General features: G+C 38.2%; 1 protein-coding gene across 3 annotated transcripts in view; it reads left to right on the top strand.

The window, feature by feature from the left end:
• The first annotated feature begins 2,845 nt into the window (after positions 1-2,845).
• The window catches only part of TBK1 (TANK binding kinase 1), a 50,112-nt gene continuing 26,757 nt past the window's right edge, over positions 2,846-26,200 (top strand). Inside the window, exons 1-7 of one of the 3 annotated variants that reach the window (XM_027854163.1) lie at positions 2,871-2,923; positions 3,374-3,509; positions 6,228-6,345; positions 16,123-16,263; positions 21,380-21,509; positions 22,673-22,854; positions 24,947-25,107. In XM_027854163.1, the coding sequence (XP_027709964.1) occupies positions 6,259-6,345; positions 16,123-16,263; positions 21,380-21,509; positions 22,673-22,854; positions 24,947-25,107 (701 nt within the window). In that variant the 5' untranslated portion in view covers positions 2,871-2,923; positions 3,374-3,509; positions 6,228-6,258. Of the gene's footprint in view, positions 2,924-3,373; positions 3,510-3,550; positions 3,709-6,227; positions 6,346-16,122; positions 16,264-21,379; positions 21,510-22,672; positions 22,855-24,946; positions 25,108-26,200 lie in introns of those variants that run through there. The other 2 variants (XM_027854164.1, XM_027854165.1) reach the window with 2 other exon arrangements.

Below are 26,200 nucleotides of genomic sequence, written 5' to 3'. Positions count from 1 at the left end.
AAAAAAATAAGTGACTGTAGTCATAGAAACTAGATTCAATAAATTGTTTGATTTAAAATTCAGATAAATACCCTTTTCGATAACGTGAAATTCATACTTGGAGAGCATTTGGAGCTGGCACTATGCAATTTCCTAGTAAATAGCATTGCTCTGGGTAATATAAATCCATCTAAAAGTTGATTTGATGAGAGAATTTAGTCACAATTTCTTGTTACATAGACCTGCACAAATGGCTTCTACAAATATGTGTCTATATGGAAGTGAAAGCCCAATAGATTAGCTGGTGGATAGTTTACTCTGATACCTGTAAGAAACTTTGATGTCTGTCATCTAATCAATGTCTTTCATACAGGTTCTATCGATTGGTTAAATGTCAGGCAACAAATTTTTTTTCCATGCCACTTTGGAATGTTATGTTACAGAATGAATTCATTACTGGGACTTTGACAGTGTTTTCAACACATACCTTCATTGAAAGAAAGCCTTCCTTTACCCTTTTGAGGACCTTCCTTAACGTTTTTTTAGTGTGTCCCCCTTTAGCAGTCTGGGGAAGCCTATGGACTACTCAGAATCATGTTTTCAAATGCATAAAATAAAATATATTGGGATAACAAAGGAAGCCAATTGTGTTGAAATTCATTTAATAAAATAAAATTTAAAAAAGTTTTAGATCCCAAGCTTAAGAGCCCCTGGAAGGACCTGGACTGTTTTTAGTCAAGAGACTTGGTTATCAATCTTCAGTTTCTTGTCTGTATGATGATGGTAATGATTCTTATACTGTCAGTCCCATAGGCATATTTTGGGAAATGTGCTTTTGTAAAATTTGTACAAATATAAAATTTTCAGGTATTTTCATAATTTGTAGAATTAATTACTAATAAAAAGGTTTTCATTATATTTAGGGAAAAAGTGAAATCTGGAATTACGCATGATGTGTTATTACTAGGACCTAAAAAAATTTTGTTACAGTGTGCTTTGCCAGATGGTAGGAATTCAACAAATATTCAACAAAGGAAGGAATGAGCTGTGTCAGCTGTGTTGAAAATAGATCAATTAGAGAAAACATCTGGGTGCCTAGGCCTTAGTTCTAGAGATAAGTGTCCCAAATCAGGGTGGGCATGGTAGGACAAGAATAAGTTATTGTTGATAGTATTTTCTCTTTCTCCATATAATAATAGTAATAGCATTTATATAGTGCTTTAATGTTTGTGAAATACTTTCATAAATATTTTATCCTCACAACAACCCTGGGCAATAGATGCTGTCATTATTCCCATTTTACAGATGAGTAAACTGAAGCACACCCCAGTTAGGTGACTTGCCCAGAGTCACACAGCTAGGTAGTATGAGAGGCTTCTTCATGACCTGCCTGCTACCTGGGTGTGAAACTCTAGGTCTTCCTGACCTAGCTCCAGGACTCCATCCACTGCACTGACCCAGACATTACCGGTGATAGCAGTAGGATGCACACACACGTAGGCCTTATCCCTTATGAACTGTAATATACGGACACTATTGTTCTTTGGTGACAGTTGTGAGAAACAGGTATGGCTCAACATCCAGGAACCTAGAGCCCGTAATTCTGGATTTTAACTGGGTTAAATAACAGTATTTGACATTACCTAGGGCTGTTGCAGTGGCTCTCAGACTGTGTACCCTGGTGGATGAATTTAACTAGTTTATGAATTAATTCGTTAAATGAGTTTAATAAGTCTACCTCATTAGAATTTAAGCTAGTTAATTAAATGAGTTTAGTCTATCTACCTGATGAGAGTTTAAGGAACTAGTCAAGCCATCTGATTACAATCCGAGAGGAAGACCATAGAAAGAATTCCCCAGAAGCTGCCCAGGATAATGTGCTAACACTGAACTCCACCCGCGGACCTAGGGATGGGTAAAATAGGTGTTAAATTTTAAAAAGGCAAGGCGGGGAGGGGTTGAATTGTAAGCTTTAGAACCAGCATCCATTCAGCTGTCAACTCTCAGTAAGCACTTGGCAGAGAAGGATGAAGACCGCACCTCCCCGCCGTCTACACGAGGTTGCTAAGTGCGGGGAAGGGAAGGGGTGGGGAGGAAGGAGAAGGGGTTCTTTTGCTCTGGAAACCCCTGCCTTGTTCTTGCTAACTTCGGTGTGCACTCGGTTATCGCCGTTTCAAAATGGGACTGGACCCTAAGCTCCCCAGGAGCACACTGGGCGGGGGGCTGAAGGGACGGGGAGGTTCTGCCCTCTACCCCCGCCCCCTTCTTTTTTTGCGGATTGGCGCCGTCTGTCTACATTTGCTGCCGATGCCTGGCGCTTTGCTCTGCCAGTCCAAGGAGAGCGGTAGGTCACTTTGCCACTGGCATGGTGGGTGGGGCAGCATCTTGGCCGGCCACACCCTCCCCAACTCAGCCTGCACAGCCCATCTAGGCAAGGCCCCACCCCGGGAAGCTGGAGGATCGGACACCCCCATCCTGGAAAGGGGCGACAGGTGAGGAGGGGTGACAGGTGAGGAGGAGGGAGCGTCGCGGGAGCAGAAGGAGGAGCTGCGGAGGAGGTGGGCAGGGAGAGGAGGAGCGGAGGGGAGGAGGAGCAGAGGGGAGGGGGAGGGGAGGAGGAGCAAAGGGGGAGGGGGGCGGGAGGGAGGAGGAGTAGCAGCGGAGGGGGGAGGAGCAGAGGGGAGGAGGGCGAGAAGGGGAGGAGGGCGAGAAGAGGAGGAGCAGCGGGAGAGGAAGGGAAGGGGGAGGGGAGGAGCCGGGCTGCCGGGCTGCGCTACGTCGGGCGGCCGGCCGGCCGGAGGGCACGCGCACACGCACGCGCACACATGCGCGCACGCTCGGGCCGGTCACGTGGCTGCCCGGGCCGCGCTCGCCTAACAGGAAGTGGCCCGGGGTGTGAGGAGGAGGCCCGCGGAAGCCGAGCCGCGCCTGGGACCCTCGCCCGGTGAGTGAGGCGGTGGGGGCGGGGGCGGCCGGGCAGGCTCAGGCCGGGCCCCGGAGGGCTCCCAAGACCGAGGCCCGCACAGGGGCCGAGAAGGGAATGCTGAGTCAGAGCCGGGCAGAAGCCGAGGGGGGGCGGGGCTGGGCGGCCGGAGCCTCCATCCTCTCCCCGGGACCGGGCGTCCGGAGCCGGCCGCACCCACCCCATTAGTGCGGCCCGGCCCTGGCCTCGGGGAAAACAGGAGGAAGTCCAAACTTCCTCGGAGACAACGCCTCGGGCAAACTTAAAGCCGACGTGATTCGGGAAAGGGGGCTGAGGGGGGGTCTTCCGTGGGACGTGTTGTGAACTTTACCGACTCCGGAAGCTGCCCCGGTTTCCACCCCGCGCGTGAGATCTGCACCCCCTCGCGCTCACTTCGGGTCCTTCCCTAATTAGTGCCCTTGGCCTTTTCAGCTCGCCTCTGCTTCGGTGCGCCCTGTGTCGGTCCGGCGTCCCCGGGAACATGGGCGTCTTTTTCCCGGAGCCCTCCGTCTAATAACTCCCTGCCTGTGGAGCATTGGCGAGCTGCCCAAGCCGGTCCACCTGGCAGGTACATTCCGCCCCATCCCCCCACGCGTGGAGGGGGGTGGCTCACCACCCAGCCCCCCGTCTCTGCCCCGCTCCTAAGTACCCGATCTCGGGGGCTGGGACTCGGAGGGCTGCTGAATCATGTTTGGCTTTGCTGGTGTGTAGAGCGGTTGTTTGAGCTCCGCATCAGAGGACATTGGCTTTGGTGATTGTGAAACCAGGTCAGATTGTATCTCGTGAACTTGTTTCCTATGATGTCTGCGTTTAGCCTCCTGTCACTGTGCGACAGTATAGTGCCTCACAGTATATAGTATAGCTATGTATTACACGGTATATTATACATAGTGCCTAATGGTATATTATATAGTACAGTCATGCACTATGTAGTAGACTATAGCATAGTGCCTAGTCACACATAGTGTACACTGTATAGTAGACTATAGCATAGTGCTTAATAATATATGTAGTATAGTTATACACTATATAGTATATTAAAGTGTAGTGTCTAATAATACATCTCATAAGTTATACACTATATAGTGTATTATAGCATAGTGCCTAATATATGTAGTATAGTATATTATAGCATAGTGTCTATAATATATTTCATATAGTTATACACTATAGCATAGTGCCTAATAATATATATAGTATAGTTATACAATATATAGTATATTATAGCATAGTGTCTAATAATATATCTCTCATACTTATACACTATGTAGTATACTACAGCATAGTGCCTAACAATATATAGTATAGTTATACACTATATAGTATATTATAGTGTAGTATCTAATAATATATGTAGTATATACATATATTAGAGCATATACATATATTAAAAGCCTAATAATTATACATGGTGATGGTATTGAATAAGGAATGAGCAGAGTTTAATGAGAGATCTCACCAGATTTTGAGCATCTTTTTTTTTTTCCCCTTAGAGAACCTGTGGGGAAAAATTGGTCATTAGTCATAGGGAAATTTGATCCCCCTCCTCCACCCCTTCCAACAAAACTCTTTCATTTTGTATTAGATATGTAGAAAGTGGTAGAAGGAAGCTTTATACCCACAATTGGCAGAAGTCCATCAGTGGGAAGAAAGCAGCGCCCTTATGGTTTTGCATGTAGTGTTCCTAAGGGCACACTTTTGTAGGGATTTGATTCATGTCTATGTCTAGTTCACTAACTTCCCAAGTTTGTTCTGAAAACAGCAAGCTGACAGGACTCCTCTGTTGGTAGACGTGAGGTACTTTAGTCTTGATGGTTTGACCTCTCTCTTGCCCTCGGAGTCACCCATTGAAATTTTACCCATTCTTTAAAACTCAACTCAAAAACCACCTACTCCATGAAACTTTCAAGAAAGAGTCAGAAATAATCTTTCTTCAGACTTCATAGTTCTTTGTTCCTACACTTAGATTTATCATGTTGTATTTTGTATTATGTTCCTAAGACCATAGTTTAAAGATTGGAAGGGACCTTAGAGGCCATCAGCACCAACCTCCTCACACAGAGAAGTGAGGTGATTTTGCTCAGGGTCTTACAACTAGAAAGTATCTAAGGCAGGATTGAACACAGGTCTTTCTTATTCCAAACTCAGTGCCTTAGCTACCATGCCATACTGTCTCCACTTCTTTGTGTATGTGTCACTTTCTCCTACCAGATTTTAAGAATTATGGATGTAGAATTATGGATGCATCTTAATTAAATTGTTTTTCACAGTTCCTGTCATAGTAAACTGCAAGTAGTAGAAGTTTTATAAATGTATATTTGAATTAAATTGGAGTTACTATAATAGTGGCACCCCAGTTTTCCCTTAGTCCAGCATGCGTTCAAATATTTCACTGCCCATACTAATTTATTCTGAGAAGCAGACTGCATTTATGAATAGAGGCCCAGTCTTAGAGGGATCTGAATTGAAGTCCTGCCTATGACACATACTGGCTTTGTGACTATGGAGATACCATTTGACCTCTCAGGGACCCCAGGGCATTAAGTATGTAAGTTATAGTGCATGACTTTCCTCTGAATGGAAAGTTACCTAAATTTAGGCATCATATTTAATTTTAAAAGGTGTTTAGATACATAGTAAATTGTGGCATGTCTGAGGAAGCAGACTTCAGGTTACTCCAAAAAAAAAAGCAAGCCAAGAATCTCTGAAGGATGACATTTTTCACACTTTTCAGTCGTGGTTATATTTTTTAATACACATACATGGTTGCAGCTAAGGAATTTAAATTGAAATTTTGCTCTTTGAAACACTTTGCATTTACCTTGGCCTAGAAGGAAACAGTAATCTCTTAAAAATCTTTTTCTGAAAATTTATACAATTTTCTTTTATCTTCTGTTCTTTGAGGATTCTACAAATAATTTTTTAATTGTTCTTTACAAAAATCTTTGCAAAGAAAGTTGGGAAGTAATATGCCTTTAACCTGTTTTATAGAAAGAAAATCTAAGAGTAATTGAAGTTTTCTCTGGAATTTCCATGTAGTATGAGAGCTCATAGATTAGTGCCTTTGATAGGTTACTTTGGGTCTGTACAGATTGTTGAGACATCATCATTTAATGTTTCTTCATAGTTCGTTCAGCATTTTAGTTTATAAGGTAGTTGTTGAAAACTCCTTTGAAATTGAACTGTTTGTATACTTTGAAGAAATAATAATTTAATATACTTAAATGTGTGTATATATTTTATAGATATCTATAAATACATATGTCTTAAATCTTTTTCCCCTCAGTATTTGAAGAGGATTCCCTAATCAAGCAGAAATGCAGAGTACTTCTAATCATCTGTGGCTCCTATCTGATATCCTAGGGCAAGGAGCCACTGCAAATGTCTTTCGTGGAAGACATAAGGTTAGTGTGGAGAAAAATTTTAGAATTTTAGAGCTTATAAAGCTCTCATTCATATTCTCAATAATGTATAATTTATTTTTGTATAAATACTCTTACATGGAGCCTACTCAAACAAAAATACAAAAGTTTCGTTATTTTATTTAAAGTTATGTTAAACAATAAAGAGATGTCTTAAATATTACTTGTTTTCTGAGTGAGAATGAGGACCAAAGTCTGCCTCAGAGGGGAGAGTTAATGTTGAGGGTTATTGGGACATAAGAGTGGATAGGTAGAGAACCTTTAAAATCTGGGTAGAAGTTTGGATTTTGTTTCAGGCAATAGAGGGCCTTTCATAGGTTGTTGAACTGGGAGGTGAAATGATGAAACCTAGAATTAGAAAGATTAGCTGGCAACAATATACAGGATAGATTGGAGGTAGAAAGAAGTAGGGAAACCAACTGGGAAGATTAATGGAGTAATCCAGAAGGATTTGGAACATGGTGGTGGAATTAGGAAAGAAGACAGTGTAGATCAGAGATTTCAGGGGCGAAATAATAGGACTTGGCAACATTAGATAGGAGAGAAAAATTAAAGACAATTCCCGGGTTCCTAACTCTGAAAATAGGTGAGAGAGAGAGAGAGAGAGGGAGAGAGAGAGAGAGAGATAGTAATAATAATAATAATAATAATAGCAGTATATGTAACCTGAATCATTCATTTTGTAAATCAAATCATTTTATAGTGCTAAAATGAACCCAGTTTGTCAGTTTTGAGTGTTTGGAATTTTGTACGTAGGGCTTTTTAAAAGTGTAACATAACTGTCATAAGGACTTGTGGTGTGCTAGTTTGTATTTAGAACCTTTTAAATTATTATCCCTTAAATTTGGAATCTCTAACCTTTTTTGTAGGGGAGGAATTTCCTGGTCTGCTAAATGAAGGGGTAGGACTGGGTGGTTTCTGAAGTCAGGCACAGTGTGAGGCTGGTGATATAAATACAAAGGATGGACAGAGGAGACAGTATATACACATATAAGCATATGCAGAATAAACATAAAAAGAATAAATATAAATAAGTACAAGGTGGTCTGGTAGGAATGGCATTAGGAATTGGAATCAGGAAAATACTCATGTAAAGATATTGTTTGAGCTATGTCTTAAAGGAAAAAAGGGATTTGAGGAGGAAAGTGGTACATTCCAGGCAAAGGGGATTGGCGGTCAAAAGGCAAAGGGTTGAAATATGCTGTACCATATGTAAGGAACAGAGAGAAGGCCATTTTGAGCTGTGGTATTATGAACTACTTTTTATTTATCATAAACCTTGAGAAATAGGGAGTTGGCTTACAAACTGGACATTTCCCCAGGGAAGGTTGGAACTGGAAGTCAGTGTTGTGGTTTGTGGGTACTTTAAAGCTGAGAAGAAGATATGATGATGGCTTACAGATTTCTAGCATGGAAAAAAGTGGTACCACAGTATAAGAATGTAGGAAATTAACTTTTAGCTTTTTTTAAATCAAAGAGTCGTTTTATAATGTGAATATAAACTGGGCGACACATTGATTGTTTCTGTTCCAGAACTGACTGTGTATGTGCTTGAGCTCTTATATATCAAGGGAAACACATGACAGTGTCACAGAATTTGGCACTCAGAGTACACCACTACGTTCCTGCTAGTCAGCCAGAGATGGGTAGTTGAAAACTCATAGAATCTCAGGGTTGGTTGGAAGGACTTTTAGATGTCATCCTAATTAGATTCGTGCCAGCATAGGAATCCTCTCTATAATATCCATAATAGTGTTATCTTTTGCTTGAGGGCCTCCAGTACTATAGAAATCTCACCTCCTACAGCAGCTCATTGCATTTTTGGACAGTTCTAATTGTTGAGAAATTCTTCCACATCTTGAACCAAAATCTAGTTCTATAACTCTTGTTTAAAATCTCCACAATTTCTGCTTTTTCTTCCTTCTTCTGTCTGTTGGGACCAAAAAACCCAAATCTGATGTCTGAACCCTGTAGCATGTTTTCAAATATTTTGAAATTATATTTTCCTCCCATAAGTCTTTTTTTTTTTTGAGGGATCAGGAAGTTTGTTGTAGCACTTGGCTGAAAGAGTTTCCAGTTAGAGTCACAGGGGATTGAGGGTCTCCATTTCCATGAGTGTGGAAGATGAACGAAACCTTTTCTCAACTTGCAGAGATTTTACGTGTTCCTTCCAAAGCCAGTTAATGTCTCCATGTGTAGAAAATGCAGGTTGCTGTCCTTTGGGGAAGGTGGAATGGCTGGAGAAACACCTTTCTCTTCTCTTAATTACCAGGGAGGATGAAGTGTTCCCTTAAAGAGCGGAAAAAAGTACTTTAAGAAGAAAAGAAAGAAGACAGAGAGATCTGAACCACTGTCAGGAGATTAGAGAATAAAAGGATGTTACCCGAAAAAAAGAAGGAAACAAGGAACACTGAACTGGTACAGTTATATAATAGTTTTGATCGTCTTCGTTGAAGGTAGAATTGGATGCTTTGAAGAGAAAGCAGAAGAATTATGAGAGTATTTATAGATGTCACCAGGAAGAAGAACATCTTGTGTTGGCCACAAGGAAAAAATAAACGTGGTTGTCAGCTCTCTGCTGAGGGCCTTTTGTCAGCTTAATGTGAATAAACAGGTGGTATACTCTCTTACCCAGGTGCTTATCTGGGGTGTAACTGGGTCCTTATAAGATTTGTTAAATCTGACATCCAGTATTGACCACCATTTGACTGACATCCAATGACCACCATTCCTGGTGATTGATGAAGGAACATGTGATTCTGCCAGAAGAAACCTGTTAAGCATCTCTAGGGATCGTAACATCCTTAGGCAGTGAATTTTGAAGACTTTAGAGACAGAGGCAATGTTATCATCAGTATTGTTAATTGAAGGCATAGACTTTAAAGAGGACAAAAAAATATGGAAATAGCAGCTGGTGTTAAAATAAGACTTGAATTGTGGGATGAGGCTTAAGATAAAGGCTAGGGATGGAGCACATCTGAGAGACGAAAGAAAATTTGGAAATTTACAGATCTGATTAAAAGGACTTTGAAATGAATATAGAAGAGAAGAGAGAAATCTGTACCTATGAACTGCCAAGGCAAATGTCACAGAAAGTAATACATAATATAGAAAGAATAATGATGGAGGTGCTGGTGATTCAAAGAAAACAATATCTAGGAATTGGGAAAGTATTGATACGTCCTAAAGGCTGAGTCCTGGGTGGTTTTCTTTACTTAATACTCTTTATTGATAACCTTGTCTGCCCCCCATAGTTGTCATCTCTAAGCAAATGATACCCAGATCCATATAATCACACTAGACTTTTTCCTGAGCTCCAGTCTCACATTACCAATTGCCTGTTAAACTAAAGGTCTCCTAGCCACCTCAAACTAAGCAAGTCCAAAACTGAACTCACTGTCTTGCCCACCAAATTCATCCCTCTTATGACCTTTCCTGGTTCTGTTTAAGTTTCCACAACCCTTTCTGGTCCACCAGGTTTACAACCTTAGAGTTAACCTCATTTCACAACTTGACTTATATGGCCACTAATCTGTTGTGTCAGCCTCCTAATTAGTCTCTGTCTCAAGTCTTTCCCTTCACTTTATTTTCCGTATTAACTGCCTGAGTGATTTTCCTAAAGCATAGGTCTGACCTTGTGATCCTCTAGCCATTAAATTCCAATGGCTCTTACTTTCTCTAGCATTATAGCTAGCATTTGTATAGCATCTACTGTGTGCTAGGCTAAACACTTTAAAAATATTTTGTTTGATCCCTACAATAACCCTGGGAGGTAGGTACAATTGTTATCTCCATTTTATAGTTGAGAAGAATTGAGGCAAACAGTTTAAGTGACTTACCCAAAGTCACGCAGCTGCTGAGTCTGTGAGGCTGGATTTGAACTCAGGTTTTCCTTATTCTGGGCCCAACCTTCTGTCCACTGTGCCACCTTGTTTGTTATTTAAAGCCCTTCACCTACTTTCCCAGCTTTATCGTATGTTACTCTCCTTCACACATTCTGTGAGTCCAATCAAACTGACCTTTTCACCATTCCTCACACACAATCCTCCATCTCCAGTTTCTGTGCTTTTGCATGGTCTGACTACCATGCTTGGAATGCGTTCCTCCTCACATCTACATAATCATGTAACTTAGGGGGACCTACTTTCAAGAACTAATGGCCAGGGACAATGTGATGCAGTGAAAAGAGTGCTGGATTTGGAGTCAGATAACCTTGGATTGAATTCCAGCTCAATCACTGACTTTGGTTATCTCCATCTGCCCTGCTGTTTCTTTCTTCAGACCTCCCAGCTTTACCATCTGTTCTGCAGAAGCATATCAAGGAACCCTGGCACCTGTCATCCGTCCTGCTACCATACCTTAAGAATCCCTCGGCCTTTCCACTAGCCCTGCAGCTGGACCCTCCAATTGTGTTGCCTCTCCATCCCCCTTAGAATGTGATCTCTTTTGAGAGCAGGAACTGTCTTTCCTTTCTGTTTGTATTCCCCGCATCTTAGTACAGTGCTAAGCACTTAATAAATTATTTTTCTTTTTTTAATATACATTTCTATTTATATCTTTTGTTTTATGTCATCTACATTTCCCATTGTACCACACTCCCAAAGAGAGTGATAAAGAGGAAAGAAGTTCAGCAAAACTATCCAAAAAAGTCTTAACATTATATGAAGTGTTCCATACCTATAGTTAAATGTTTTTTCATTCATTCTTTAGAATCCTTAATTTCCTTCCAAACTCAGTTTGAGTTCACCTTGTACATGAAGCCTTTTCTGATTTCTGTAGCTGGTCGTTTCTCCCCCCAAACTAATTTGTATTGATTCGTACATATTTTGTATTTATTTGTAGTTGTACATATTGTATCCCCATGGAAAATAAAAAGATTTTTGAGACCCAGTACTGTTTCATTTTGAGCTTTGTGTTTCTGGCACAGTGCCAAGAACATAATAGGTCTTCAATAAGTGCTTGTTGATTGATTGGTCTCAGATATCTTTACACCAGTGTGCAGAACATGGAAGTGAACTAGAGTTCTTAACCCGAGGAAGTAGATGTAACTTCATATTGAAGCTTGGTTAAATTATGACTTATGCTGTAGAAGGGTATACTTTATATAAAAGGAGCAGATTCTATAGTAGGGGCAGTGGAGCAGCTCTAATTGTGATTGTGTATCAAGAAGTTATTCTGTGTGGAGATAGAGTAGCTTGAGGGGGAAGTGTGGCACAGAATGTTTGGATGAGGATCAATGGCAAGTGGGAATAGATTACAGGAGAAAGAAAGGGATGGTGGGTTCGCAGAGTAGAAGGTAAAAAGGGCTTGAGGCCCTGATTCAGTCATGAGGGTGGACTCATCTCCTTTACTTCTGCTAAAGGTTTCCCTTCAGGAAAGCTGAACAGTGAGACATTCCATGCAGAAATTCCTTCAGAAGATGGAAAAACCAGCAAGAGGAACTTCTATTTTGGACCTGATTTAGACCAGTAAGGAAGAGCTGGGTACACGATTAGAATATAATGCAACCCATAAAGTCAACAGCAAGAAGTCAAGTCACTTATTAAGCCCCTAACTATCAGGCTAAGTTGTGCTTCAGTTCTGGGGATACAAAGAAAGGCAAAAAGCAATTCTTGCTCTCAAGGAGCTTACAGGAAAGTTATGTGCAAACAACAGGTACAAACGATATATACAGGATAAATTAGAGATAATTCAGAGGGTGGCACTAAGACTGGGAGAGGCTTCTTGCAGAAGGTGGAGTTGTAGGTGAGACTTGAGGGAAGCTAGATCTAGGCCTGGGATAAACAGCCAGAAACAGGTTAAAAAGTCTAAAATTCCTCATTAATAAAAATAAATCACTACTCCCTTCACATTTCCACATTGATCATGACAACTACAGTGTTAGGTCAGAAAGGCATCCCTGCAGGGCAGTAGAAATTCTGCTGAACCTGAATGAACACCAAGTTCCCAGTGGCTAGACCTTTTATGCTTTAGGTGGTAAGTTAGCCAACTCATTGAGAAGGAATCAAAACCAAAGATTAGTGAGGCAAGAAGTAACTAGCTGCTCTCAGTAAATTTGTCACTAGGCTTTGATAACTGAAAACTGAATATACTTAATGAACGTGCAATGATGTGATCCTGAAACAGGTATTCTTAAACTTTTTTGTATCATGGACTTCTTTGGCAGGCTGGTAAAAAATTATAACGTGAACCCCTCAGAATAATGACTTTAAATGCATAAATAAAATAGACTAAGGAACACAATTATATTGAAATGTAGTTATCAATTTTTTTAAGTTCATGGATACCGAATGAAGAACCTCTGCCCTAGAGGGTTGAGAGCCTAAGGTGGAGATGTTGAGGAGCAGAGTTGTAAAAGACTGATTGCTTTTTGAGCAAAGAGTTTCCTTAAGGAAGTTTACTTTGACTTACTTTGACAGTAAGATGCACTGGAGTGGTCTGGGACTTGAAGCAAAGAGTCCAATTAAGAAGAAAGCTGTTTAAATAATCTAGATGAGTGGTGATGAGGGCCTAAACTAAGGTAGTAGCTGTACGAGTCAAGAGAAAGAGTCAAATGTGAGAGATTGGGAAGATTGAAATGGCAAGATTTGGATAAAATGAGGAGTGAAGGATGATTCCAAAATTTTAAACCTGTGAGACTAGAAAGATGGTGGTGCCATCAGCAGAAATAAGGAAGTTTGGAGGATGGGAGGGTTTAGGGGAAAGATGAATTCAGTTTGGAACATGCCTTAAGATGCCTTTGAAGTATCCAGTTTGAAATGTCCAATAGGTGACTGATGATGCAGTTCTCATACTTGAGGAGCGACTAGTGCTTTCAAGGAATAATCATCTGCATAGAGGTGACACTTAAACGCAGGTGCTGATGATGTTACCATGATTATGTAGACAAGAAACCCAAGAACAAAACCTAGAGGAACACTCACAGTTAGAGGGCATAATATGGATGATGACCCCAAAGAACCTGAGAGGGAACAGTCGAATAGGTAGCAGGAGAACCAGGAGAGGATAATGTCATGGATACCCAGGATGGAGAGAGTGCGGAAGGAGAGGGTGGTTATTAGTGTCAGATACAGCAGAGAGATCAAGAGGTATTAGGATTGAGAAAGGGTTATCAGATTTGGTAATTGAGATCCTTGGTAAACTCAGAGAAAGCCTCTTCAGCTGAGTGATGAGATCAGAGGCCAGAGTGCAAAGACCCCATGGAGGAGTGGAAGTAAAGTCAGGATATAATATAGACAGTTTTTTGAAGGAGTTTGAGAAAAGGAGGAGAGACATTGTATGATAACTGACTTTATATACATACATATATACACACATACATATATATGGAGAAACATGTTGAAACATGTTTAAAATAACTATTTATACATCTACACCCACATACATACATACATACAAGGAAACTGTTGAAACGAGTTATACTCTGAAATCTCATTTGAGTCTGACAATAGTTCTGTGAAGTAATGTAGGTATTACCCCATTTTACAAATGAAGAAACTGAGGCTCAATTTAAGTGATCATACCCCATTGTATCTCAGAGGTGTGATTTGTCCCCAGGTCTCTCAACTCCACATTCAATACTTTGTCCGCTATACAGCTGTGCCTCTGAAGGCACTTTGTATTTACTAGTTTGCAGTGGGCACTATATGCAAGTGAACTGCAGAGTAAAAAGGGGAGAGGTGGTAAATTCAAGGAGGAGACACCTTCACAGATCCAGGATGACAGCAGAAAAGTGACTTAAGCAAGCAGTAATTAAGTTGTACTCCAAAATATACTGTTTAAGGCTACTATGAAGGCTGTTTTTGGTCGTTGATTTGAAAGAGTTTTTCTTAGTTGATTGAATTGTCTCTAAGATGAATGTTTTTGGGTCCTCCACCCCCATTTGGAATGTGTTTTTAAATTTATTGTATGAGTTTTTAACTTTTGTGTGTGTAAGGGACCCCTTTGGCTGTCAGTCTGGTTTAGCCAATGGACCTCCTTTCTCAGAAGAATGTTTGTAAATGGATAAAATGAAATACATAGGATTACAAAGGAAACCACTTAAATTGCAACCATTGCTGTTTGCAGTTAAGATTTCCTTTGGGCCTGAGAGTGAAATAGATAAGTTTCACTTTTGTTTCCTTGTGATTTAGTGTTTATTTAGAGTAGGAACTCTTATCTTATCTGCCAACTGCCAGGAACATATGTTAATATAATGTTTTCTTTGAAATTTAGCAGAAAAAAATACTTTAAGTAGTCTAAACTTTAAGCTTACATGATCAAACTTATTCTATTCAATAGAATAAGAAAGAAACTCTGATTCACTGTAGCTTTAAAAAAAAAAAAAGTCCTGTAGAAGTGGCCTAATCTGAAAATTGAGGCTTTCTCCAAGATGAAAATGTAAATTAATATTAGTAGTAGTGGTCATATATCCTGGAAAAGAGAAGACTTGGTAGGGAAGACATGTAATGACTGTCTTAGTATATTTGAATAAATTTCTATCATGTGGAAAAGAGATGAGATTTGTTTTAGTTAGCTCCTAAAGGCAGAGCTAGGAAATGCAAATTACAGAAGCAAATTATGGTGCAGTATGAGGAAGAATTGTCACCTTTAAATAGCTGCTACCAAATGAAATGGTTTTTCTTGATACTCATGGGTTTTCTCACTACTAGTGAGTCCCCCACCGCTGAAAGGTATTCAAGTAGAGAGAACCTCAATGACCTCCCGGAAATTACTGCTGAGTAGTGGGTTGGGACTATATGGTTTCTAAGGGCCCTTACAACTCCAAAATTTGTTGATTCTTATGTTGTTGTTGGCTTTATAGATCTGCTGCTTTTCAAAGAGCTCATTGTGATCTTTGGTTTTTTAAATAAAAATACAATTTTAGTAATATCTTTTACTTTTATATCACCTGCATTTTCTAGAATAGCCCCTTTTCAGAAAGCCATCCCTTATAACAAAGAATAAAAGGGTGGCGGGGGGGGGGGGGGGGGGGGGGAGACAGTTCAGCCAAACTAACCAGCATTGAAGAAGTCTGACATTATAGCCATTCTTCCTCAGTGATAGTCTCTTAACTCTGCAAAAAAGGTGGGTGGGGAAGGTACCTTCCCATATCTGTTCTTGAGGGCCAGGTTGGTCATTATAATCATATGACATTCTGTTTCAGTTATTTTGTCATTAATTTTTCCATTTACGTTTTTGTAGTTATTGTGTTTGTTTTCCTGATTTTCATTATGTTACTCTATATCAATTCATATAAATCTTCCTGTGCTTCTCTGTATTCATCATAATCATTACCGTACAGTAATAGTGCATTACAGTCACGTATCACAATTTGTTTAGACATTCCCCAACATCATTTTTTATATTGATTGATTTTCATGTGTAGAGTTTCAATGTGTATTAATTTAAATATTTAGGTACTCAAAATAATATCTGTTGTTTCTGAAGTCATAGAATGAAGTTTCTTCTGGTACAAAAGCTAGTAGTATCCCACTTTAACTGCATGGTGCTCTTAATTATATTAAGCGTATGTCATATTTAAAAGTAGATTTTGTTCAGTCTTTCTCATGTGTAGATTAAGTACTTCCTAAGTTATGATAAGTTATGATAGTTATAATGGAAACTGAAAGTGTTTATGTGACATAGTTCTTACACTTTTGTTTAAGTATTTGTACTTAAGCCTTTGTACCAGATTGTACCAAATAATTTATAAAGATGTGAATAGTTGTAATTTTAATTTTCTATATAATATGTTTAATTAGACATTTTTCTCTTTAGAAAACTGGTGATTTATTTGCGGTCAAGGTATTTAATAGCATAAGTTTCCTTCGTCCTGTGGATGTTCAGATGAGAGAATTTGAAGTCTTAAAAAAATTAAACCACAAGAATATTGTCAAATTGTTTGCTATTGAAGAGGAGGTAAGTATGTGTTGTATTTCAATCAATCATATCTTATGTTTGTCATAGTTATGTAAGTTCTAGGTATTATTAGGTATATATTTAATTTTTTTTATAGTTTTAATACTATTTTATATTTCTGGAGTGCTTTACGGTTTACATAGTGATTTCATTTGATCCTCACAGCAATCCTTGGAGGCAGGTATTGTTATCCCCAATTGATAGATGAAGAGCCTAAGTTTCAGAGAGGGTAGATGACTGCCCAAGGACACAGAGCTTATAAGGGGCAGAATCTAGTCTTCTGACTTCTAGCCCAAAGCTCTTTCAACTGTACCACATTGCTAACAGGAGTTTAAATCAAGAAAGGACCATTATAGAAAGGCAATCAGAAAAAAAATCTCCTAAGAATAAACAATAAGTGATAGAAGTTAGAATTCTAGATATATGGTATAATATTAGGAGGAACATAGCTAAATACACATATAAATAAAATATAGAGGAAAGTCAGTCAAGTACAAGAAACCAGTGGAGAGGAAAAGAGAACAAAATTTGAAGATGAGACAAGAGAAATGGGACTTATTAAAAGGAAACAGTAACAGAAATGAAGATAATTTTAAAAACATTTTATTTTTTATTATTATGAACATAACAGACATCAACAAACATAACCATTTCCTTATACAAAGAACAGAAAAAGGATTGTATAGGAAAGCGTGGTTCTCTTTTAAAGTATCTTTGGGGGGGGGGGCGGTGTGTGTGTAACACAATTAAATCTAATCTGATTTAGGTACCTGAAGACTTAGAAGACATTAGAGAAATAATAAGAAAGGTACATAGTTTCAAAATCTATACTTAGCCTTTTTCTTCTTGTTGCTTCTGTGTGCTTATACAGTCAGATATTGCAATAGAGTAACATTATTCATTCAGAAACTCTTAGGAATAGAGAAGATGATTGATAATGTTGATAAAATGATTTTTTTCCAAGTAACAGGAGGTAGAAAAACCTCTCTACCCCCTCAAAGAGAAACATCTCACAAGGAATTGGGCAAAACCAAAATGGAGTGATACCCAGTTGCTGAACTTCACTGCTGAATTGCTTTATGGTTTCCCATTTCAGTTAAGCAGTAAATACAACATTGACCTGCCTGTCTCAATCCCCTTCATAACTTCTTTCTGCTCTCTTCTGTGTATTTTTTGTTGTTGTTTTTCATGTTTGATTAGGATATCATTACTCTCCTTTAATATATTCCTCTCTTCTCCTCTACCCCTAAATAAAAGTCCTCCTTGTAACAGTTATAGTTAAAAAAAAAAATCCAATCACTGGCTGTCTGAAAATATATATCTCATGCTCTACCTCTAGTCCTTCACCTTTTGTGCAAGAAGTGGAAAACTTCATCAGTCCTCTGGAGTCTTGGCCATTTTGTTGATCTTGGTTCTTAAGTGTTTCACAGCTTGTTTGAAAACATATGCCTCATTGGGCATCTGTAGTCTGTCATCCCTCTGCCAAGAAGTGCCTCCTCATCAGTCTTCTGGAAAAGTGATCATTGTCTGGATCTTAATTGTTCAGTTTGTCAGCGCTTTCTTTCACAGTATTTTAATCAATGTATGGATTCTTCCGGTTCTGTTCAATTTTTATACTGATCGGGGTTCTCTTGAGTCTGCTTTCATCGTTTTATGCAATACAATAATATTCCATTATGGTCATATGTCACAATTTATTCGGCTACTCCTCAGTTGTCTGAGAGGCATTCCAAGGCATTCCCTTATGTTCTGTTTCTTTTCCTTTCTCTTTCTTTTTTGCTCTTTTACTCCTCTTTGAAGATGAGGAACTTTGTTTTGTTTACAACCATTCACTCTCCCTAGCCTCCTAACTCTACCCCTTCCCTTGTTTTCTTGTTGAGTTTGATGGATTGCTTCACCAAACTCTATGTTTGTTCAACCCTCCTTTATCCATTTCAGATAATAGTGAAGTTCATCTGATGCCCACTCCTCCATCCCTTCATCCCTTCTCATAGCCCTCAGTTATGAGAAATCGTTCCATTACCTTTCCTCCTTTCTACATTCTTGCCCTTCCTTCTCTTTCCTCTCAGGATTTCTATTTTTCTTATTTAATTCCCTCAGTACCTTTGAAGACATTAAGGTTCTGAAGGGATAACTTGTTTCTTTTTCTAAACTAAAATGTTAGCACTATACATTCTACAGCTTCTTCCAAATTCTCAAATCCATGTACCTTTCTAGGTTTCTTTGGGCTTTTGTGTTTGCATTTGAGAGTTCTTGAATCAGCTCTGGTGTTTTCATCAGAAATAATTAAAAGTTCTCTTTTCCATTAAAAGTCCATATTTAAGATTATACTCAGCCTTGGTTGTAAGCCTTGTTTCCTTCCTTTGCCTTTTGGTATAATTTTCCAAGTTCTTCCCTTGTTTGTAGTAGAACCTACTAGGTCTTGTGTGATCCTGACCATAGTTCCTTGGTACTTGATATATTTCTTTCTGGCTACTTGCAATATTTTTTGTTTGATATGGAAGCTCAGGATTTGAATTATGACTTTCCTGGGACTTTTTCATTTGGGGATCCTTTCAGAAGGTAATGACGGAGTCTTTCTGTCTTCACTTGGTTCTGTGGATAGATTTGAGCAGTTTTCATTTATGATTTCCTAAAGTATAGTGTATCCAGTTTTTTTGAAGTCGTGGTTTTTGGGGAATTGAGTGGTTCTTAAATTTTCTCTCCTTGAACTGTTTTTCCACATCAGCCATTTTTTATATCAGTTCATTGGTAAATCCGTCTTGTGCTGGAGATGTTTTATATGGAAATTCCTTTATACCTTGTTCAGTTTCTTTTTCTGAAATTGGGTTAAGGTCTCTCTGTTCTGTTAATCTATATTTTATATTTTTGTAGATATTTAAGTTGTTTTCTTAGTTTATAATAATTTCCTTTGCTCTTCATTTGTTGTGAAATCTCCTTTTTCATTTTTGATATTGCAATTTTATTTTCCTCTTTTTTAATCAAACTTGATTAACCATTTATTTTATTAGTTTTCTTTAAAAACATTTTTTTCAGTTCTCTCTACCTCTTATTTGAATTTCAGAATATCTATTCTTGTGTTTAGTTTTTGTTGTTATTGTTGCTTTTCCAGTTTTGTTTTGTTTGTTTTTTAGTTTCATGCCTGATTTATTGATCTTTTCTTTCCCTCTTGATGAAAGTGCGTAAAGATTTTAATTTTGCCATAAATACGGCTCTGGCTGCATCTCAGTAGTTTGGTATGTTGTCTCATCTTTGGCAGAGTTATCTGTTGTTTCTGTTTGTTCTCAAACCTACCAGTTCCTTAGGATTAAATTATTTTGTGTACGTGTAAGTGTGAATCCTTTCTTCAAATGCCCTTTCTTGGTTATACTTTTTACTGCATTGTGGTCAGTAAAGATTGTTTTAATATTTCTGCTTTTCTGCATTTGTGTATGATGATTTTATGTTTTAGCACAAGATTAATTTTTGTAAAGACACCCTGCACAGGTGATAAATGTATGCTCCTTTCTGTTCCCATTTGCTAATCACCAAACATCTATTGTACCCAGTTTAGATTCTGAGTCTGTGCTTGTGCTTGTTTCTCTGGCAGGGATCTCCAGACTCTGATTTGACCCTGCTTTGACTTGCAGTGTTCTGATTGTCCACATGGGTTCTGCCTTACATAGGGGGGAAGGTTCTGTCCACTGGTTCTCTTCTAACAAGTCTGGGATTTGTCTTCAGGCCATGTTATCAGAGTTAATACTTGTGAATCCTCCTGGGGCATCCTCATTTGGAATATCTGCTTGCTTCAGATTTTCTGCAGACCTATTTTAACAGAACTGGATCCCCCCCACTAGTGCTTGCAGGCTTCAGAGTTGTTTACCAGGGCTTTATACTATCTTTCCTAGTGTGAACTCTCACCTCACCTCTGTTGAGTTCTGGCTTGTGTTTGTGCTGGTGATTGTACTTGCATGTGTGTTTGTGTGTGCACATGAAGGTCTAAATGGGATGGAGGAGCTTGGCTTACTTATTATTGTTCTGGAAGGGAGATGGGAGAGACAGAGATATCTTCTGTGGCCTTTCACATCTCCATCTTAACCAGAAATCAGGACATGCCTTTAGATAGAATTAAAAGTTTTAGAAATGGCAACAGTCTTAGTGTAGCCTTATAAATAGCGTGACAGAGAAAACAGATGTATAGTACAGAGCAGTGGTTTCATTTATTTTATTTATTATCTATTAATGAGTAAAACCTTACGTTGGTAAGAATAGCATTGTGTGCTGGTAAAGTTTTTTTTTTGGTAATGTCTTGCATAGATGTGATTAATTTCTGTTCACAAACTTTTACCTACCCTAAATTTTCTGCCTGCATTTATACAAGTGCTAGCAGCTACTTACAGTTCAAAGAACATGGGATTTGGAGTCAGAGGCCTGGATTCAAATCTCACCTCTGCCACTTGCTAATTGTGTGACCTTAGGCAAGTCACTGAAACTTTCTGGACCTCAGTTATTCCATCTGTAAAATGACATCTCTAAGGTAGCTTTAAGTTAAAAATCTCTGATTCTGTGGCATAGAAACTAAGTATTTTATGGCTATATTCTATACTGTGTGCTTTTAGGAGCAATGATAAATTTTAAAGTGTTAGAAGAGAAGAAAGCAAAATTCCTTTTTAACATTGATTATCACTGTAGCAGCACTGGGCAGGCTAGACTCTGGCCAAACAGATGGGGGCTGTTCAGCACATGTACCAGCCAGTCGGTTTAAGGGTCTGATTCCATCCTTGGAGCAGGTGTATTTGTAAACAGGAGTATTTAAACTTAAATGTTTTCCATTAAAAATTGTTTTCTTTGTAATAATGTACTTTTTTAGGTACTATTTATTAAGAGTTATAATTTGGGGAAACCATTTATGAAACCATTTATGATGATTATCCCTGAATTTAGTCCTTGTTTTTAGCAGTTCAGCTTCCTGATTCAGTAGAATTTTAGAAGATCTTAAGTGGAATTAAGCGCTAAAATTACTGTAGGAAAGTCTCTTCTTACAAATTATTATAGTAAGTCCTGGGAATGTGAATGAAGTTACTGTGTTTTATGCTCTTATGCTGTGTCTCACCCATTGGTTATTTGTTTTTCTTAGACTACCACAAGACATAAAGTACTTGTTATGGAATTTTGCCCATGTGGTAGTTTATATACTGTTTTAGAAGAACCATCTAATGCCTATGGACTACCAGAATCGGAATTTTTAATTGTGTTGAGAGATGTGGGTATGTTGAATCAGTTTTTAAAATATAATCTTAATTCCTTTCAGATTTGGATATTCTTATATCTCTTCCATTCAGAGTCTTAGATCATTTTTAGAGTAGTGCTGGGCACAGGATTGCTTATTATTCCTGATCCTATCCACCTGCTAGCACCTTCCTTTCCTAAATATCTTGTATTTTTAAAATTTATTTTGTACACAAACACACAAATAACGTTGACTTTTCTGATCGAATGTAAGCTCCTTGAGAGTAGGAATTGTTCCATTTTTTTTTGTATTTGTAACCCCAACAAAGTACCTGGGATATAGTTGGTGCTTGATAAATGTTTTTGATTGATTGATTGTAAGGCAAATAGATTCCCAGTAATAGTACAATTATCCCTTCCATGTTGTGACTTTCCCCATCACAATTTCGATATATAGCAGATCAGCATAAGAAATTTAAATGGGAACTCTTGGGGAGTTTTGTGGAAGCCACAGACAACATGTGAAGGCCAGCAGACAACACAGAAAAAGTTTAGAAATTCAGAAATGCGTAAAATATATGTATATTATATTGTATATCAACCCAAATTTTACAATAAAATACTGTAAACACCCCACAAAAGAAAAAGAAAAAATTCAGACTTCTTCTCTGATATATATCAGAAGGGAGGGCCAAAAAATTTTACACAAATTTTCTAGATCATGGGGGCATCGTACCCTTAACCTCCGTGATGTGGAAGGGATAGCTGTGGTTCTGGTACTCTACTCTCTTAACAGTTTCATGTCATTTATGGAGAGCTTTTGAACACATAAGAGATATGTAAGACTGGGGTTAGCAATTGTAACCCTAGGAAGGAGACCTCCAATTCTTAGGTTTAGGCATATTATCACATATTTCCCTGAAATAATGCTGTGCTATTAAAATATACTTTATTTCTGCTCTGTTTTTTCTTCCCATACTCAAGACGTTTGAATCACACCCAGAGTAAATTGGTCAAGATCACATTATAACCCTCAGGAAAGTACAAGATGTTATTAAAAAAAAAATAACACTCATTATCCGTGTCCTGGCTTGAAATACTGGGAAAAATTTGGTTTTAATGGATTTTAATATTGAATGATCACAGAATATGCAGATTGTTACACAACCTTCTTTGTTTTGTTTTGTATTTGGTGTTGAAGTGGGTGGAATGAATCACCTCCGAGAAAATGGAATAGTGCACCGTGACATCAAGCCAGGCAATATCATGCGTGTTATAGGGGAAGATGGACAATCTGTTTACAAACTGACAGATTTTGGTGCTGCTAGAGTATTAGAAGATGATGAGCAATTTGTTTCTTTGTATGGCACAGAAGAATATTTGGTAAGCTATTCATCACAATTATAGTTGGCTGAAGAAATTGATCTAAAACATGATTCATCAACTGGGAGAATGAACCCACAGTGTAATGGTGGGGAAAGGAGGTTCATTATCCATAAATTGTCTTCTGCTATGGGGGGGGTCTTACCTCTTATGAGCACATAGTCATTTGAAAGATGAAAAGTTAAATCTAGATTTGTAAGAGTTTTCTGATTTTTAGCACTATTGATGCCCTTGTTAGCTGTATGGAACTTATATTTTTGCTGTTTAAAAAACCCCAACTATCATTAGATGTTTAGTCTCTGTCCTCAATTACCTTACTATCTTAATAAAGTATTCAGTTTATCATAAGAGCTGTTTATACACTGGCACACCTTACCTAAAACATTTGCAATGGAGAAGAATTCATTATAAAATAAGTTAGTCTTGGTCCCCATCCAAGGGAATTTACCAAGAAAGATCACCTTTCAGATGATCCTTAGCATAGACCCTGAGAACATTGTCAAACCAAAATTTTGATTTATTTCAGACTAATATTTGAATATGAGAGGATATTTTCTGGAAACACAATAAATAAGCAAACCCACACTGAAAGAACTGCCTTAAGCAGTGCTGAATAGCTTTCCAGCTGAAAAACACCAAATTTTTTCTTTATGAAGTTAGAAACTATTTAACTTCACTTGACCTTTGCCTGGTTCCGCTGAGGTGGGTATTTCTTCCATTGACTCAGATTATAAATCTGGTGATAATTTGGTTGAGAACCTTCCCAATTTGGCTGAAAAGTACATCATTCTATGTGTAACCTAGTGATGCTGAACCTCTCCAAACTTAGCTGGTCATTGACTCGTAGACATTGATAGGTTTAGGTCTGAAAGAGACCTTAGTAGTTATCTAATACTCCTTCATTTTGCATTTGAAGACACTGAGGGCCAGAGAGGTTAAATGTTTTGCCAAGAGTTACATAGGTAGTAAATGACAGGCTAAATTTGAACCCAGGTCCTCTGACTCCTGCACCAGTGCTTTTGCCACTGTACCATGTTCCCTCTCAGCATGGTCCTTGGATGATATCCTGGAACATCTACTTGAACTTGCCCACTTTGTAGGACCTAGTCAAGCTTATACTCTTCATCCAGGATCATTTACATGCCATAATGAGGATGTCATAGAGGAAAATATAAGTCAGATTATCAAAATTGAGAGTAAATAGGTTTAGTAAATGCTTAAAAAAAATTTGAGGTTAGTTTCCCCTGTGCCTCCAAAGAATTAATTTTTTTAATTGCTCACCTTGTTGCATCTTATAACTATAGCTTGAAACATAAAAGGGCAAATTTCTTTTGTGTACATTTTATCATTTATTATCTAAATAGCCTTTTTTAGATTTGTAAATTCTGTTTTACCTTAACACGTCACAGTGTGTCTGACCAGGCCTGACCTCCACTCAGAAAACTGGTTCCCTCTTAAGATAAAATACAAATGCTCAGGCATGTTTTTAAGTCTCTCTAAAGTCCAGCTCCTACCTTCTTTTGCAGTTTCATTTTAAAAACTCACTTTCATACTCCAAATTTCAGCACTGCTAGATGACCAGTTATTCCCCAAATTGGGTATTCCTATTCCTTCTCCTTTATCCATGCTTTTGATCAAGGCAGTCCTCACATCCAGAATGTTCTACTCTCTTGTCATCTCTTGCGGTATTCTTATGTTCAGCCAAGGTGCCACCTTCATGAAGCCATCCTGAATCTCCTGTTAGTGTTCTCTCCCTCTTCAGATTACCTTGGGGTTATCTATGTACATGCTGTGTTCCCAAGTGGATTGTAAACGATTTGAGATCAGGGACTATTTTTATCTTGGGATTCTCAGTGCTTTGAACAGACTAGCTGACTAGTTTTTGATTCCCTCTGTACATAGTATGTCTAGGAATACCAACAGTGTATAGTATGTACTTGTCATATACCTGTAGCATATTATATGTATGTGGATACCTGTAACTAACTTGTGAATATATTTGATGATCCTTTGTGTGAGTCCACAGAAAATTTTTGTCTATGAGATACAGATTGCCATATGTCTCATCTGTATTTTCACATTTTTCTCTCAGCATCCTGATATGTATGAACGAGCAGTGCTAAGGAAAGATCATCAGAAGAAATATGGTGCAACAGTTGATCTTTGGAGCATTGGAGTAACATTTTACCATGCTGCAACAGGGTCACTACCCTTTCGCCCTTTTGAAGGACCTAGACGAAACAAAGAAGTAATGTAGGTAGTTGTTTCATGTAGAATTCTAAAAAATAGATTAGTTTTTTAAGCCATTTTTTATCAAAGAATATCTTAACATACACATAATATTTACATACATACACATAAAATTTAATGCATGTAATATACTATATATAATATAATTATTACATGTAAATATGCACTATACAAACATGTTTCAAAATTGTTAATATACTTAAATTTCTTTGTACACTAATTTTAAATGGCAGGTGGTATTTCATTGGGATTGTTTTCCTATCTTTTTAGCTATTTCACTTGAATATCTTAAGTCCTTTGTGCTACCGTTAAACATACACAGTTTTCATGAATTTAATTTAATTTTAATGTTGGTTCCTACCCTCGCACCTTTCATATTATTTGAAGGGGGGTTTTTAGGGGGGAGGGGAGGTTTATCCAGCACTAAAAAAATTACTGTAGCTGCTTTGCAGTGCTAGTTCATTTAATCATTTAAACAAAAATGTCATGCCAGGAGCTGATTTGTTTTATATTTCCCAAAAGACTATTTTGACAGATGTAATACTAAACATTTGGGTCTTGTACTAAAGACATTGCTTCAGACTAGTTACAATTCACCAGTAAAGTATAGCGTTATATGGAACCATTGTTTATATTGTTAGAAAATAACATCTTTTTTTAAGAGAAGAAATCTAAATTATAAAATGCTCCAAATCACTAATAAATAGAGAAATGAAAATTTAAGCAACTGAGAGGTTCCGTCCTGCACCTATTCTATTGGCGTAGATAAATGTTAGAGAGGCTTCAGAAAAACAGGTACATTATTGCACTGTTGATGAGTTGTAAATTGGTTCAGCCATTTTGGAAAGCAATTTGGAACCATACCCAGAAAGTTACCAAACTCTGTATATATTCTATTACCCAGCAATACTATTACTAGGCCCCAAAGAGATCAAAGAAAGAGGTCCCATATGTACAAGAATGTTTAAAGCAGCTCTTTTTGTGGTGGCAAAAAACTGGAAGCTAAGGAACAGTCCATCATGTGGGAATGACTGAGCAAATGGTAGCTTAAATGTAGTGAAATATGATTGTGATGTAAGAAACACTGAGGAAAGCA

The sequence above is a fragment of the Vombatus ursinus genome, unplaced genomic scaffold (genome assembly GCF_900497805.2).
Source record: "Vombatus ursinus unplaced genomic scaffold, bare-nosed wombat genome assembly UNPS02010320.1, whole genome shotgun sequence".
In the NCBI taxonomy this organism is placed as follows: domain Eukaryota; kingdom Metazoa; phylum Chordata; class Mammalia; order Diprotodontia; family Vombatidae; genus Vombatus; species Vombatus ursinus.
The sequence above is the reverse complement of the archived record's forward strand: the minus strand, read 5'-3'. Positions and strand labels throughout refer to the sequence as shown.